General features: G+C 35.5%; 1 protein-coding gene across 7 annotated transcripts in view; it reads left to right on the forward strand.

Moving 5' to 3' along the window:
• The window catches only part of ACBD6 (acyl-CoA binding domain containing 6), a 220,859-nt gene that overhangs the window by 59,328 nt on the left and 143,536 nt on the right, over window positions 1-17,995 (forward strand). For all 7 annotated transcript variants that reach the window (XR_004272769.1, XR_004272770.1, XR_004272768.1 and 4 more), the window contains exon 4: window positions 7,679-7,761. Coding sequence is in view for 2 of the 7 variants with exons in the window: in XM_032291240.1 (XP_032147131.1) it covers window positions 7,679-7,761 (83 nt within the window). In the remaining 5 variants the exon portion in view is untranslated. The remainder of the gene's footprint in view (window positions 1-7,678; window positions 7,762-17,995) is intronic.

Here is a 17,995-nt window from a genome sequence, read left to right on the forward strand (position 1 = left end):
AACTTTCTTAATCTGTTAAAGAATGCCTACAAAAAGCCTATGGCAAATATCAAACTCAAATATTTTTAATCTTTGCGTATTTGTTCAATGTTTTCAGCCCATAAGTTTGTACATAAGTTCATAAATAATGTATTTTTAAAAGTAGTAATCACAAAGCAATAGATGCTACATTTCATGTGCTATCCTTCACTATGATAACATTGATTTCTACATGTGAATTTCTGATAGCATTAGTTAATACTCTCCTGTGTACCTAAAATATACATTCATAGAAGTTTGATTTAGTTACTTAAATCTTGCTTACAACTAACACTACTTTTGTTGATGGAACCATATCAACCAAATTTTGGACTGTGAATTAAGAAGTGTAAGTTGGGTCAGGTGCAGTGTCTCATGCTGTAATCCCAGCACTTTGGGAGGCTGAGGCAGGCAGATCACTTGAGGTCAGGAGTTCAAGACTACCCTGGCCAACATGGTGAAGCCCCGTCTCTACCAAAAATAAAAAAATTAACCAGGTGTGGTGGCAGGCACCTGTAATCCCAGCCACTCGGGAGGCTGAGGCAGGAGAATCACTTGAACATGTGGCGGAGGTTACAGTGAACTGAGATCATGCCACTGAACTCCAGCCTGGGCGACAGAGTGAGACTCATCTCCAAAAAAAAAAAAAAAAAAAAAAAAAAAAAGTGTGAGTTGTAGGTCAGTGGTATGTTCTCCATTTTATATCCCGATGACTTGCTTGCACATTTAGTCAATGGAATGTAGATAGTGGGCCTGCACATCATAGCTTCAAGGAAGTCTGAGAAATAAGGTATTGAGAATTCTGCTTTTAGAAGTTGAGATTCACAATTTGGGGAACGATTAAAATGTTGAGATAGTATTCATACTTTGGTAGGCCACAAATAACTGATGTTTACTAAATTGTCCTATCAGTCTCTAAGTCTCCCTCTTATGAAATCATGCAACTAAGGTGGAGGCAAAAATAATGGAAAAGAGAGAATGGAATGGAAACATACCTACTTTAGCAATACTAATCTATTTCTTTGTGTATTCCTATTCATGTGTTACATTAACAATTTATGATATTTGGAATTCTGGGAGGATGGTAGTCGCTGTAGCATAATTTTTGAGTAGTCCTGCTTCCTTAACAGAATAACTAGGATAGCATAACCAAAAGCTCTTGAGCAACATCTGTAACAAAATTAGTTGATTAGAGAAAATGGAGACAAACCAGCTACCAGATTTGTATTCTTAAAAAATGAAAGAAAAAAAATTGCATGGCATTGGCATCTCTTTGAAGGAAGCAGAAGGAAGCAGTAGAGTACCTTACTTTGCTGAGAATGGCAGATTTCTAAAATAGCCAACAGGTAAAGCTTAAAGGGGTTTTTATGCACTTCAGTTCATGGCTGAGTACAAGAGGTTCATGGTAAGGTTCTCTAGAGCTGTCTGCGCTCTAAGCTTCTAAAATTAACTAACCAAAACTTTGTTCCAGTATAAAGCTTTGTATTAGAGCAAGCTACCGGGAATTTAATCAAAATCAAGTAGGACAGCAAGGACAATAAAGATTAAAGGAAAAAGAAGAGCCAGAAGGGGCAAGAGCTAAGTATCCCAGGGTCCAAAATTTTTACCGCCTCATGAAAACAATAAAAAAGGAGTTAGAAACCCAAAAATCTATCCTGACCTATGTTTCTGTCTTTAAAATTTGACAATATTAAATTTAGGTAAAGATGACCAACAAAAAGGACTGTGGTTGAATCTCATACCAAGTTGTAATAGTTAAGGATTGTATGTTTTTCTTATAATATCCAGGAGTTGTGTTATTGGTGAAAATAATTAAAGTGTGCTTAATATTTTTATGGGTCTTGGTAGGATTGCCATATGCTTTACAAGACGATTAGAGCTGTTAACTTTTTAGTACCTAGTTCACTATAATTTTACTACCTTATTTATACTAATGTAGTTAAAAGTTCATTGCTCATTGTTGCTTTAATTTGCATTTTGTAAATTATTAAGGAATGTCAAACATTTTCCCAAGTATTGGTGTAACATTATTGGTGTATGTGAACAGAACCTTAAACCTTTGGGTAACTTCAAGTGTCTAATTGTTGCTTACTTATAATCATGGCCTGTTTAGCTGTTGAGTCTTAATTTTTTATTATTTTTTTAAATGAGATCATTTGGATATACTATAGAAATAGTAACCATTTGTTTTGCTTGCTTAAAATACAGTTTCTTCTTTTTCTGTTTATTTTTGAGACATTACAGAAATGCTGGTATAAATATTTGAATCTTTTGATGTTTTATTGTTTCCTTTGATGTTTAAAATCTAACAAAAGTTATAATTTCTGAACAGCTATGATAAATACTATATTTAGAATAATTTTCTAAAGAAAATCTAAATTGTGATCAGGGTTACATTCTAGAAAATTAGTTATAATGACCTGAAGGTAATTTTCCATGATAGCCATTTAAAAACAGTGTTAAATTGAGTAAAAATACTAACAAATGTAAGTAACTTACATATTGCACCTTAGTTTTAAAGTACTCTAGAACCAAGACAATTGACAAAAGCCAGGAAATAGACAAGAGTAATATAACATTTATTCTTAAATTCCATTGTGGGGTAGTAGAAAGCAATTTATCATTTTTGTTTTGTTGTTACAAAGCAGTAACATTTACTTGGTGGACAATGAGGGAATCTTTGGAGTTCTGTTGATCATATTAATTATATGTAAAAATTATCTCATATTTTTGTGGTATTAAGTTGTTTGGTTAAAAAAAGCGTTCTTCAGTCTTTTCATCTTTTAAAAATGTGTTAGCTAGTGTACGTAGTATATATATAAAAATGTTAGGAATGGCTGAAATTTGGAGGATTCCATAAAATACTTGCACATATAATATCTGTTCTCATTGCTTTTATTTAAAAATTATTTTCCAATGCCAATTTAAGCATTTATGCAATGTTTCTAGACAATTGACATTTTTATAAATGTCTGTGGTTTTTCTCGTTAGTTTGTTTTTGAGATGGAGTCTCATTCTGTCACTCAGGCTGGAGTTCCATGGGTGATCTCAGCTCGCTGCAACTTCTGCCTCCCAGCTTCGAGCAATTCTCCTGCCTCAGCCTCCCTAGTAGCTGGGATTACAGGTGTGTACCACCATGCCTGGCTAATTTTTGTATTTTTAGTAGAGACGAGGTTTCACCATATTGGCCAGGCTGGTCTCAAACTCCTAACCTCGGGTGATCCACCTGCCTCAGCCTTCCAAGTGCTAGCTAGGATCATAGGCATGAGATTGCAGCTGGCTAAATGTCTGTTTTCTTAAAGGTTTTAGGAAATGATTTTTTAAAATACTGCTGTGTGTTTGTGATTTTTTTGTTTTTGAAACGAAGTTTTGCGTTTGTCACCCAGGCTGGAGTACAATGGCCCGAACTTGGCTGACTGCAACCTCTACCTCCCGGCTTCAAGCGATTCTCCTACCTCAGCCTCCCAAGTAGCTGGGACTACAGGCATCCGCCACCATGCCCGGCTAATTTTTGTATTATTTTTTTTCAGTAGAGACGGGGTTTCACTGTGTTGGCCAGACTGGTTTCCAACTCCTGACCTCAGGTGATCCACCCGCCTTGGCCTCCCAAAGTACTGGGATTAAGGCATGAATGAGCCACTGTGCCCGGCCTTGTGTGTTTGTAATTTTAAGAGAAACAGGTTTAAAATGTGCATTTATGGAGCTTCCCTTTCTTGAAAATTTTATAAATGTTATTAAGTAGCAGCCAACAATATTTTCATGGTAAAGTTTTCTTTTTAATGCTGCTAGTGACAAATGGTAGATGAGATGAAATCAATATTCTTACTTTTCTGTGTTGAAATGAATAGCTATTCATGTTTCAGGAAAAAACAATTGCGTATTTTAAAAGATTATCAGAAAAGTGTTCCTTTTTTTAAGGATTTAGAATTGTAGTATTAGTCTGTCAACTAAATTATGCATAATTTATCAGAATAATTTGGCTTCAGAGTATTTCTTTTAATTTTAAAGTTTTCTCTTTGAACTAATGAAGTACTTTATGTAAACATTGAAAAAGTACACTTAAGGCTGGGCATGGTGGCTCACACCTGTAATCCCAGCACTTAGGGAAGGTGGAGGTGGATGGATCGCTTGAGCCCAAGAGTTTAAGACCAGCTTGGGCAACATGGTAAAACCCCGTCTCTACCAAACAAACAAAATTATCCGGGTGTGGTGGTGCTTGCCTGTCCCAGCTACTGGTGGGGCTGAGGTGAAAGGGGATTGCTTGAGCCTGGGAGGCAGAAGTTGAATGCGCCAAGATTACCCACTATACTCCAGCCTGGGTGACAGAGTGAGACCCCATCTCAAAAAAAAAAAAAAAAAAATACACTTAGGAAACAGACAACATTTTAATTTAGAATATTGTCATTGTTTAATAATGGTTTCCAAAATAGTTTGAAGAAGTGGTATAATTTAATAGAAAGAACACAGTCTTGGAATATGAAAGGATCTTGGTGTGAATCCCAATTCTGCCACTTATGTGGCTTGGAATATCTAAGGATCTTGGTGTGAATCCCAATTCTGCCACTTATGTGGCATACTTCACCTCCTTTCAGTTTTTGAATCTGTAAAATGAATATATATTTATGTTTCATCTAATCTTTTTTGTTTTTTGTTTGTTTTCTTCTTTTGTAGAGACAGGGTCTTACCATGTTGTCCAGGCTGGTTTTGAACTCGTTAGCTTAAGTGATCCTCCTGCCTCAGCTTTTCAAAGTGCTGGAATTAAAGGCATGAGCCACCATGGCTGGCCAAGTCTAAGGCAGATATTTATTCAGTTTTTAATATTTTCAAAATCTACATGAATCTGAAAATGGTGTATTTAACTGGCTATGTTTTTTCTTTCTGCACATTACAGAAAATAATGGTGCTTCTTATAATTGAGGATATCTTAAATGCAGTGATAATACCAGCTTTATAGACTTGTTTTGAAGTGGAAATTGGATAATATAAGCACATGGAAGATATTCCTTAAGTACTAGTTTTCTTTCTCTTTTTCTTATAACGAGATATGTTAGTTTTTATGATAGTTTGTTTGGGGGATTTGTTGTTTTATTAGGAGAATCAGAAGTTTAGAGCTATTAGGTAAAGACTCAGGCGTCAATATTTTAAGTTCTCACATCACAACATCTTGTATCTATATTGCTGAAACATTTTTACTTTGGAGAAATGGCCATGTTTTGGGCAATAATAATTATTGTATTAGCTAACACTTACATAATGGTCACTTTGCACTGATTACTGTTCTATTTATGTATAAATTTAAGTCCTTAAAACAACCATATGAAATAGGTAGTTATTCCCATTTTTACAAATGAGGAAACTCAGGAAAAGAAGTTGATTAATTTTCCCAGAGTTCAACAGTTATACTACAAATGGATTGAACAAACCAGTAAAACAAATCCAAAAAAGGTAGCACACAGAAGCAAGAAACCTCTTTGCATAGATTAGCCTAATAATCTTAGAAATACTTTTACAAATAGAAGAAAAAGTTTCATACGGTTTTAAATATTGACTCTAAAACACTGACTAAGGTGGAGTCTGAATCAAGTGATAAAGATTTAGCCAACAACTTATCCTTTCCCTTTTGAGTGAAGAAGCATTTTAGTGTTTCAACTAATAGAGTCTCAGGCAATGTAAGAACTGGCAAATTTTGTCCTGTTGGCTGCCAAATTGGACTCTATTTAATTGCTGATGCAACATAAAAGTGACTTAATGGATTTTGAGTAGAGAGAAATGGAATAAACTTCTAAGCCTCTATGAGAGAAATTTCACTGGAGTAGAAGAGGGTAAAGTAGCCAGAGTTTACCCGCTCTGGTCGATGAAGTGGATGGAAAGGAAAACTAACGAATCTTTAGCATCCTTATTCTGGATTCAATCTGATAATGGCAGGTTATTTTTACAATATTATTTCTGCCTAAGCTATAGTCCCCCCTCCCCCGCCAACAAAACATTCTGACCAGCATTCTAACGTGTATTTGTGGAGTTGCTTTAGAAAGAGGAACTAGTCCCAGGAAAGGGGAATGTATTTAGAATATATCATAATCAAATTATGGGGGGACAGGTTTTTCCTAAACATTTTAATTAAAAGTACTTTATTTCTTATTTTTGTTGTTGTTGTTGTTTTGTTTTAAGAGATGGAATCTTGCTCTGTCGCCCAGTTTGGAGTACAGTGGTGCAATCTCAGCTCACTGCAACCTCTGCCTCTGGGTTCAAGCAATTCTTCTGCCTCAGCCTTCCAAGTAGCTGGGATTGCAGGTGCCTGCCACCATGCACAAATAATTTTTGTATTTTTAGTAGAGATAGAGTTTCGCCATGTTGGCCAGGCTGGTCTTGAACTCCTGACCTCAGGTGATCTGCCCGCCTCAGCCTCCCAAAGTGCTGGGATTACAGGTGTGAGCCACTGTGCCTGGCTTTATTCCTTATACTTAAAGATATTCATTATGTCTGTTTATGAGTGAAAAAGTGAAAATAGCTTAATATACAACTGTCAGATAATGCTTAAGCAAATTATGTTACGTTAGTACAAAGACTATTATGCTGGGTTTAAAGTTAATGTTTATAGGACTTCTGTTCCTGGGAATGGTGGAGTAATAGGGACGGGATTTACCCTTTTGCCAAAAACAAGAAGAAAACCAGATGCATGGCTAAAATTACGGATAAAACAGTAATTTTCAGAGATTGTATTATAAGCAGCGTAAAGTTACAAAATCAGGGAAACAAACAGGCTGTGCCTTACAGTTGCCTCTGTTTATACCTGGCACCATTTTCCAGGCTGCAAGGAAGGGGAACCCAAAATGGCCTGGCAGCCTCACCAATTTGAACTAGAATTTGCAGGGCTGAATACCAGAGAGGATGATCCTTTATTAGCAGTTGCAGAGATCCGCAGAGGGGTCCTTTGACTGAATACTAATCTATGCATGTATAAGAGGAAACTATTAATAACAGGGAGTTTTGACTTCTGCAGGGTGTCCTGGCCTAAAAGCTGTCAATGCATGGGATTTTGCAGAGGTTGCACTTTGATCCCTATAGACAGTATTATCCAGGTTCATTGCTTCCACATTACATGTTTTAGAAGAATCTTATTACTAAATTAATGTTATTCTTGTGTTTTGAGACCAACATAGAGGGGCAGGACCCATTGGATCCTTGAGTTTGGAAAGTATTTCTTTGCAGTTTGCTTCTTTTTTTCTTTTATTTGCGATCTAAACCGCCTTTTTATCTGTCTTCTACCTTTTCTCCTTCCTTTTTTTAAACCTAAAAACATTTTCTTTGTAATTCAGTTTGAACTTTTACTATAATGTAGCTTATTTCTTATTTGGGAACTTTAATTTTATAAACCTAGATATGATTTTGCTAGAAGAATTGTTTTTTTTGGTGGCTCCAGAAGGTTGTACCGGAATGCCTTAGATTGCCAGCAGGTACCCATTCCCCTCCTGTGATGACCTGAGTCCTTTTGCCTTTCTGTTACCACCGTAAAATTTTTACTAGGGTTTGAAGAAATGGTTGAGGGTAAAATTCTTAGTCTTTCTTGGCAAAATAACATTTTGTAACTGATTTAAATACACATTGTTTTAACCCATTTGTCTTTTTTTTCACTTTTTTTTTTTTTTTCCCCTCCCCACAGGTACCAGAGAAGAAAGGAAAAGAAAGAAATACTGGTTTTGGTGGGCCAGTTATTAGTTCTCTATATCATGAAGAAACCATCAGGTAATTTGTCTTCTGATCTTTGATAATTGGAATATATATGCATGTATGTGTGTGTGTGTTTGCATGCGCATATGTATATATGTACTATATATTTTTAATTTTGAAAACTTCAATTTGTGAAGCATTCTTTCTTAACATGAAACTGATTTGGTGGTATTTGCAGCAGGACAATAAATGACAGGAAATAATTTTTTAGGTGTATAATCTTTAAAATCAATTAAATGTCTGAATCAGTGCCAGATAAGTGTGTGAATAAGTGATGATAATTGCTTTTCATCAGTGTCTAATAATAACTGTCTCATTCAGCGACTTTTCCCTACATAAGTAGTTGGCAGGGCAAGATTTTGTGTCTCAATCTAAAGCTAAGGATTTTTGTGTTAATTTTCCTCAAAATACTATTTCTTTTACAGATTTTAATTTTTATAATTTGTTTAATTAAAAGTTAATTTAATTTGCTCCAAATTAAAAGTCATTTTGGAATATAAAATGATATAGCCACTGTGGAAAACTGAAGTTTCCTCGGAAAGTTAAAATAGAATTACCATATGATCCACCAATTCTGCTTCTGGGAATGTATCCAAAACAAAGCAGAATCTCAAAGACATATTTGCACACCCATGTTCATAGCAGTACTCTGTACGGTAGCCAATAGGTGGAATCATCTGTTGACAGATGAATGTATAAACAAAATGTAGTATATGCAATGGAATATTATTCAGCCTTAAAAAGGAAGGAAATTTTGGACCTTGAGGACATTATGCTAAGTAAAATAAGGAGTCACAAGAACACACTTAGTGATTATACTTACATGAGGTATTTAGAGTAGTCAAACTCATAGAAACAGAAAGTAGTCAAAAATCAGAGAGAGAGTAAAATGATGGTTGCCAGGAGCTAGCGGGTAGGGGAAACGGGAATTTGTTTAATAGGGACAGAGTTTCAGTTTTGCAAGATGATAAAGTTATGGAGATTACACAACAGTGTGAATATACTTAACACTACTGAACTGTACACTTAGAAATATTTTAGCTTTTAGTTTTTGAGAGTGAGGATCATATTTTACCCATCTCTGCATCCTATCTGAGGAAAACCCCCAAACTTAGTAGATGTTCAGTGAAAGTGCTCAGAACTTGGGAGGTAGCTACAGCTGCTTCTTTTAAAGAGCTGATAGTTTAGTGACTATTGCTTATATAGGATTAGCCTAATAACCCTATGGTAAAACAGAGAGCTGCTGGTTTGGTTCCGCTCTGATGTGCCCATCCTCACCTTTCCCTTAAGCAATAAAAAATGTATAGGCTATTTTTCTTTCCTAGCTAGATAAATAAGTTGAGATAGTTTCTTGACTTTCCTTTAAAAAAAAAAAAAAATCACTAAGCTTAAGTTTCTAACAATATCAATCACTTATCTATAAATAATAATGATCTTTATTTCGTGTGCCATTTTCCTTAAGGTTACCCAGACTCTAGTATTTTTTAAAATGACATACTGAATACAGTTTCTTTTAGAATGGCTGATGACATGACTGATCGCAGTAGCTTTACAGAACATGAAGCAAATCAAATGTACTCCAGTTGTAGTGAGAGTAGAAATCCTGAGATAGAGTTAAAGAGTTAAACTGTGTTGGAAGGGTTAATCTTCCTTCCTTTATCCCCCACCCAATTGCTAGTGAAGTGACTTTTAGATTTAAATCAATATTTAGAATTTTGACTGTGATAAACAATGACAAAGAATAATATAGTTTAATTTTTTTTAGAGATTTTAATTCAGCTCAACACATTTTTATTGAATCTGTAATGACACAGTACATTGTGAATATTTGTGCTTCTCAGCATCTTCACTTTTAAATAATATTTTCTTACTACTTTTGGCATTTTTATGAAAGTATATTTAATAAATATTATTAAGTGAATGAAATATGAACCTTCGCTGTGGGCAAAACTGGTTAGATTTGGCCTTTTTTTCATGAAGTCTTCATTAAGTATTAGTCTTAACGATATCTAAATCTTCATATTCTGAACATACTGTTAAGAAAGAGTAAGAAACAATGTGAACAAGCCACTGAAAGCCTTTTAAGTATTACAAACACAGTAATTTTGTTACTGCTACAGCAGATCGGAAATTACAGCAACTAATTATATTCTTGTATTGAGAGAGTTCTTTTTATAGTGTAATAGAATTCCAATGTAACAAATTAGGCCATAATGAAAATTGTTATGTACTGAAATGTTGGATTATTCCAGTGAAGGGCCAGATCTAGCCCCTGTGATTTCTTAAGTATCAGAATGCAGTTGCAACAATGAAAATGGTCTGTTTTTTGAAGTTATGTAGTCAAGTCATGCTTGTATTTTGGTGAAATATAATGTCTGGTGTCTTATTTTTTTAAGAGAAAGTTGTGCTTTAATTGATGTCAATTGCAATTTCTTGGGAGAATTATGTTCAGCTGAGGTGAAAGTAACTAGGTTCTAGAATTTTAGAAGCATCAAATGGTGGACTTGGATAAAAGCAAAAATTTTTTTCTATAGTACCATCGTTTTTAAAAAGGACATAAAATAGTGTATTTTGAAGGTTTGTTTTGATACTTTATAAACTCCAGATTTTTTGCATTTGTAAAGATTAGACAATTCAGTATCTAATAAATCCATTTGGTTAAGTTTGGGTTCTATTGTTGTGGCAGCTTTTCTGATGAATGTGTATTATATAATAGATGATAAGTTATGAGCTTTAGTTTTAAGGTAAATGTTCTTGAGCCAAGGGCCACGGGGCCAATTCTGAGCTTGCTTTCTGCTTTTCACCCTGTCATAGAAAGTATCAATATAATGTCAGAGGTTCAGATCTCTCTGTTAATCTCACAGAGCTCTGACATCAGTTCTCATTCTGAAGCTAGTTAATTGTTCTGTAATATAATTGAGGGGGTGTAGTAGGCTGATTCTAATTAAATACAAAAAATTGTGGATCCAAACCGCTGACATTCAAATGCTAGTTCCATTACTTACCAGCTGTGTGATATTGGGCAGTTACTTACCTGTAAAATGGGGATAATTATAGTACTTGTCTCACTTGGTACTTAGATTACGTGAATGCATACACAGGCATCCTAGAAGAGGATCTGATATAAAATAAGCTACTATGTAACTGTTAGTTTTTATAATATTTTAATTCAGCAGAGGAAGCACCTACAGAGGAGCTAGGAGCTAATGCTAGGAGCTAAAATATCATGGCATTCTGGTTATATAATTAAATACAAGTTGTTTGCTTTTGCAAAAGAAAATGGAATACAAGGAAGGGAGAGCCAGTGCTTTTTGAACTGTGGAAACAAGAGAGTAACAAATCTTACAACAGGGAGTTACCTCTAGTTTTGACATCAGCTGTGTTTTTCATTTATACTGCAGATGGGCAGAAAAAGCACTGGTTAATAAGCATAGGGGTTTGTAGAGTGAAATGGTTCTGCACTACATATACAAGAAATTGCTCTGGTTACTTGTATGCTTTAAAGGTTTGATCTAGAAGTTTGCACATAAACTGAGAAATTAGAGCAAGAATTAAAAATACAGTAAGTGAAGATTGAACAGTACCCACACCACCCTACAATAAGATTTGGTCCTCCCTGTTATATTTTGTAGTTTGATGTCATGTAATCTATTAGAATTTTATTAATTCCACTTACACAGACAGCCATCTGGACCTTCTCTAAGCAAGACCAGACCTAGTATACAACTGAAATGATTGATGGGCTCTGGAATTGATTAGTTGTTCTGTGAGACAAATGAAGTGTTTTGGCAGAAAATACCAGAGGTCGCTGCTTGTGGTCAGACACAAAAGCCTGCAGAATTTCAAAGAGATGCTTTCATCGTTGACTTATAAAGTTTCCATTTTTAAACAATAATGGATTTTGAAAATATTTCCCAGATATCTTTTCATTGGCTGCTCTCTAGTCCTGATTATAAATGGAAGAATATAAGTATAAAAAATTAGAATGAAAGTGATTTTTTTATGCTTTAATTTTGTATTCTTGGTGAAATATGAACTAGCTTGGAAGTAGCATAAAAGCCTGTCACACATAAATTATACTCTAAAATTTTCCTGAAGGAGATATGATTGGAGAAAAAGCTGTAACTTATATAGTTTTATTGTAAATTACTTCTAAAATCAGATGGTATAAAATTCTATTTATTTATTCAAAATTTCACAGTTAGATTGCAGCCTGTTTTTAACAAATCTGCTTAAAGATTCTTAAGCTTCCAGAGTATGTGTTATACATATTTGTGTTTTAAAAAATGAATATTCAGCTTTTTATGTGTTTAACAGGCAAAGTCATTCTGGGACACTACTATCCTAATGACACTAGTGCCTTTAGCACCAAAAAGCTTCCCCCCATCTGTTTGGCTGGTGGTGGTGTAATACTTGCCTATTTCACCATGTTGCCTGTGATCAACATTGTGTTAACACCTTGGTGATAGGTGATAAATTGGATGACATATGTCTTGTTACATTCTGGTTATTCTTTGAGGACTACACAAGTGTGTATAGGCAAGTGGGCAACTCCCCCTGGAGAATCTGACTGCTCAGAATGAACTTGAGTTATGGATTTATTCAGCCTGTAAAACCTCAGCTGGCATAAATAATTGAGAAAGCAAAGGTTTGTCTTTGGTGCATACCTCAGGGACTCATGGCTGCCTTCCTCCTCTCTACCTCCCTTTCTTATGAAAATGATTCCAGTTGCACTCCTAGATAATAACACACCAAGCAATTAAAAGCCATGGGTGGCTGGAGAGAGGAGAAAAGGTTTAGTTAATGAGCTTTTCCTCTTCCAGTGCCCATGAGAGCCTCAGGAATGACAAGGCGATTAAAGCGAAGAGATAATTATAGATTATGTGAAAATGGGTCCCCTGGGACACGTGGGTCTTGACATAAACAGTAACTGTTGTAAAAGTCTCCTGGCTCTCATATTCACCCTTTTCTAGCGTGCTTCATTTACCTCCAGTGTGCTCAGTGTCATCATGCCAACCAAGCATATACACAAATCTAGCCCTTTCTGAACCAAGGGTCATTCATCAACTAAAACCATCATCTTCTCTTCTTCTTTCTTTCTTTTCTTCTTTTTTCATCTCCTCTTTCTTTTTCCTGCTTTACTCTCTTTCCTGTCTACCCCATCTAATTTTTCTTTCTCTCTTTCCCATATCCTTTATGTAGTACCTATGAAATTCTTATTTACAAAGTTTGGTGTGTGTATGTATGCATATATAAAGATACATAGAGGTTATGGGTATACTGTATCCATTACAGTAATAAGTAGAATATGTATTACAAATAATATGAACAGGGCCCCTTACTATCTCATCTAATGCCAGTTTTCCGCTCACCTCCTTGTTTGCTCTGTTCCAACCACATTGGCTTATTTTTTTTCCTTGAAGTTCTAATTTGTGTAGGATATGAAGAATGATCCCCAGCTTACAACATATGCGAAATTCTTAATGATGACAGTTAATATTCATTGACTATTTATTATATGCTAGTATAGTATCCATACTATATCTATTCTCTTAATCTTTAGGATGACTGTATTAAATATAGATGCTATTAGTATTCTTGTTTTACAGAAAAGGAAACTGAAATTCAGAGAAGTTAGCTTCCTTGCCCAGAGTCACATAGTAACTCTGCTCTTAATTACTGTGCTATACTGGCTCTGGAAATGTTTGAGGAATTATTATAATCTCTAATTAATGAAATGAGTCTGATAGTTGTTACTATTTAATATGGTAAGTATTTTCAGTTAAAATTTTTAAAATAAAATTTCCATTTAATGTTTTAGAAAATGTACTTCACTGGTAAAATCTGAGACTTTGGTCTTTCATTTATCAATATACAGATGATGATCTTTCCTTTGGATCAATTGTCTTACTGATTTTAGACTTACCTTAATGGTTGAGAATGTAACTCAGCTCTGTAGAGACTTTTAGGAAAGTGAATCTGTGCTTTTTCTGATATGGCCACTGATTTTCCAGAGATTGATCAGAACTAAACTACATTTTATCTTATTGGCATTTAAAGTATCAGAAATTTTCAATCAACTTTGTTTAAAGTTAAACAGCTTTTAAGGGGTGAAAATGCATTTTTAGTAAATGGTGATTCTTTGACAACTTAAAGCAAAAGGAAGGTAAAGGATCTATACCTGGAAAATGTAATGCCAGCAAAGGATGGTTTGATAAGTTTAGAAGGAGGTTTGACTTTAGAAAGGTCACGATAATAGGAGAAACAGCTTCTTCTCACCAACAGGCAACAGATGAGTTCTTGGATGCCATAAAAAATATTATTGAAGTGACAGAAGAAAATCTAGGCAGTACTATTCAGGACATAGGCGTGGGCAAAGATTTCATGACAAAAATGCCAAAGAAATTACAAAAAAGCCAAAATTTGCAAATGGGATCTAATTAAACTAAAGAGCTTCTGCACAGCAAAAGAAACTATCATCAGACTGAACAGACAGCCTACAGAATGGGAGAAAATGTTTGCAATCTACCTACCTGACAAAGGTCTAATATCCAGAGTCTACAGGAACTTAAGCAAATTTATAAGGAAAAAAAAACATTAAAAAGTGGACAAAGGACATGAACACTGTGCAAAAGAAGATATACGTGCAGCCAACAAATGTATGAAAAAAAGCTCAACATCAGTGGATCATTAGAGAAATGCAAATCAAAACCATAATGAGATACCATTTCATATCTTTCTTTTAATAGAATGGCTGTTATTAAAAAGTCAAAAACAGATTCTGGTGAGATTGTGGAAAAAAAGGAATACTTTATACATTGTTGGTGGGAGTGCAAATTGGTTCAACCATTGTGGAAGACAGTGTAGCAATTCCTCCAAGATCTAGAGGCAGAAATACCATTTGGGTCAGCAGTCCCATTACTGGGTATGTACCCAAAGGTGTATAACTCATTCTGTTATAAAGCTATGTGTGTGCATATGTTCATTGCAGCACTAGTCACAATAGCAAACACATAGGATCAACCTAAATACCCATCAGTGATAGACGGGATAAAGAAAATGTGGTATATGTACACCATGGAATACTAGGAAGCCATAAAAAGGAGCAAGATTATGTCCTTTGCAGGGACATGAATGGAGCTGGAAGTCATTATCCTCAGCAAACTAATGCAGGAACAGAAAACCAAATCCCACATGTTCTTGCTTATAAGTGGAAGATGCATGATGAGAACACATGGACATGTGGAGGGAAATAACACACACTAGGCCCCTTGGTGGGGCGGAGCAAGGGAGAGCAGGAAGAACGGCTAGCTAATGGATGCTGGACTTAATACCTAGGTGATGGGACGATTTTGCAGCAAACCACCACTGCACACGTTTACCCATGTAGCAAACCTGCACATCCTGTACATATACCCCAAATTTAAAAGTTGAAGAAGAAAAAAAAAATCATTGAGGAGAAAGGATATCTATTTGCATGAACAGATTTTTAATATAGACGGAAGTGCCCTATTCTGAGAGAAGAAAAAGTGCCACAAAGGACATTTATTAGTAAGGAAGAGAAACAAGCACCAGGATTTAGGACAGGAAGGGATAGGTTAACTCTGTTTTTTTCTGCAAATTCAGGTAGGGTTGTGATCAACACTACGCTTATCGATAAAGCTGCTAACCCCTGTGCCTTGAAGGGAAATGTTAAACACCAGCATCTGGTCTTTTGGTTGTACAGCAAGAAGACCCGGACAATGTGAACTCTTTTTCTGGATTAGTTCCATTGATGCTTTTTCCTTGAAGTCAAGAAGTACCTTTCTAGTTAGAGGACTGCCTTTTAAAGTTCTTTCAATATCAGGCAATTCTCCAGCCACTCAGAAACTCGTGCGTTCAACACCGAAGGCATCAAAGCAAACTACTTGCTCCCAAACACAACATCTCTAATTCAGCTTTTAGATCAGGGGGTTATAAGGACCTTTAAGGCTTATTATACATGGTACTCTAGGGAAAGGATTGTCAACACTATGAAAGAGAACCTAATAGAACAACATCATGAAGGTCGGGAAGAATCCATTGGAGATGCCATCATTATAGAAAGAGCCGTGAAAACCATCATGCCTGAAGCAATTAATTTCTGCTGGAGAAAACTGTCTACATGTTGTATATGACTTCACAGGATTTATGGCAGAACCAATCAAGGTAATCTTGAAAGACTGTGAGTATGGCAAAAATGTGTGGCAGGGCAGAGGCAGAGAGTTGGTTTTAAGATATGGATCTTGAAGAAATTCAAGAGCCAATAGACACCACACCAGAGGAATTAACAGAAGACGGCTTGATGAAAGTGAGTGCTTCCAAACCAGATGGATATGATGAGGTACAAGATGTAGAATAAACAGTGCCAGAAAACAGATTGACATTAGACAGTCTTGCAGAAGCATTCTGATTATTTGAGACTGCTTTTGACTTTTAGGATCCTTCTATGTTATGGGCACCCAAACTAAAGCAAATGGTAGAAGAAGGATTGGTACTATTAGAAAAACTTTTAGAGAAATGAAAAAACAAGTCAGGCAGAAATTAGGGTGTATTTTTACAAAGCTACACTGAGTGTGCCTGCCTCACCTGCCACCTCCTCCGCCTCTGCCAACCCTGAGACAGCAAGACCAGCCCCTCTTCAGCCTATTCACTGTGAAAACAGCAAGGGTGAAGACCTTTATGATCTACTTCCACTTAATGAATATATATTTTCTTTCTCTTATGATTTTCTTAGTAACATTTTCTTTTCTCTAGCTTACTTTAAGAATATACTGTATAACACATATACAAAATTTGTGTTAATTAACCATTTACATTAGCGGTAGGGCTTCAGGTCAACAGTAGGCTACTAGTAGTTAAGTTTTTGAGGAGTCAAGTTACGTGCAGATTTTTGACTGCAGGGGGTCGGTACTGCCCACCCTCCATGTTGATTAAGGGCCATCTTAGACAAATTCCTTTGGTCATTCACTAGTCCATTGGGTACTGTGTATTTTGAACCTACCTTATTACCTCCTCGACTCCTGAACACCGTTATTTAAATAACATTAAGGAAAAAAAATGCCATCATTTAATTGTGAGATGGTGCAGATGATAAGATTCATAGGAGATGTTAACATGAAAAAATTTCCATTTAGAATCAGTGAAATATGACAAGGTAATTAATAGTTTCCAAATGTCTCTTTGTCATCCAGGGTTTCAAGAACGATTTTAAGAACAGTGCAACACACAACAAAGCACTTTATTAAGCACTTGGATATGAAGGCTAAACTTCTTGAACGTGGTTACTGCCCAAGAAATGTTTTGCCTTTTCCAGGGATTAAACCAAGGTTTTTCAGAAAGGGCACTATTTGCAAGATTTTACCTGAGCATCATAGTGTAGATTCTCATTTGTTGTCTTTGGTAAGGTTGAGAGTCAAAAACAGTATCCTAAAACATAAAATCCACATCTGTAATTTTAATTAGATATTAATTAGAAGTGGGGGTTTTCAGTGTGCTAAGTATGACAGCCATGACTATTTAGTCCTTGAGATAGAAGTTGATTTTACCTATTTTGCTCCTTCCAGATAAGTCTTTCTCTTTTTTCTTTTTTCTTTTGTAAGAGACAGGGTCTTGCTCTGTTGCCTAGGCTGGAGTGCAAGGGTGTAATCATACCTCATTGTAACCTCAAACTGCTGTGCTCAATTGATCCTATCACCTTGGCTTCCCAAATAGTTAGGACTATAGGCACACACCACCACACCTAGCTAATTTGAAAATATTTCTGTAGAGGCAGGGTCTTGCTATGTTGCCTAGGCTGGTCTCAAACTCCTGGGTTCAAGTGATCCTCCCTCCTCGACCTCCCAAAGTGCTGGGATTATAGGTGTGAGCCACCACACCCAACTCCTTATAAGTCTTAAACCAGCTTCAACACCTTTGAGTAAGATTTTTTTTTTTTCAGGGAGAGAAACATCTGTAAGTAAAATTAATATATGCCTGTATGATTGTTTTATATTTATAAATTAAAACATTTTTTAATCTCAACTTATAAAATATGGATGGTTTCACCATATCAAAGATTATATAAAATTGTTTTATTTATAGAATGAAGATTATATATGTGAAAAATTATATTTAAAAGAATCAGCATTAGACTTTGAGTTTTGTATTTGGCATACACAGAATGTTGAAAAACATAGTTGAAATCAGTGAGATGGCAGCATTATTTTCTAACATTATATTTGAACAGAAT

This window comes from Sapajus apella, unplaced genomic scaffold (genome assembly GCF_009761245.1).
Source record: "Sapajus apella isolate SASKATOON/1434 unplaced genomic scaffold, GSC_monkey_1.0 scaffold25, whole genome shotgun sequence".
NCBI lineage: Eukaryota > Metazoa > Chordata > Mammalia > Primates > Cebidae > Sapajus > Sapajus apella.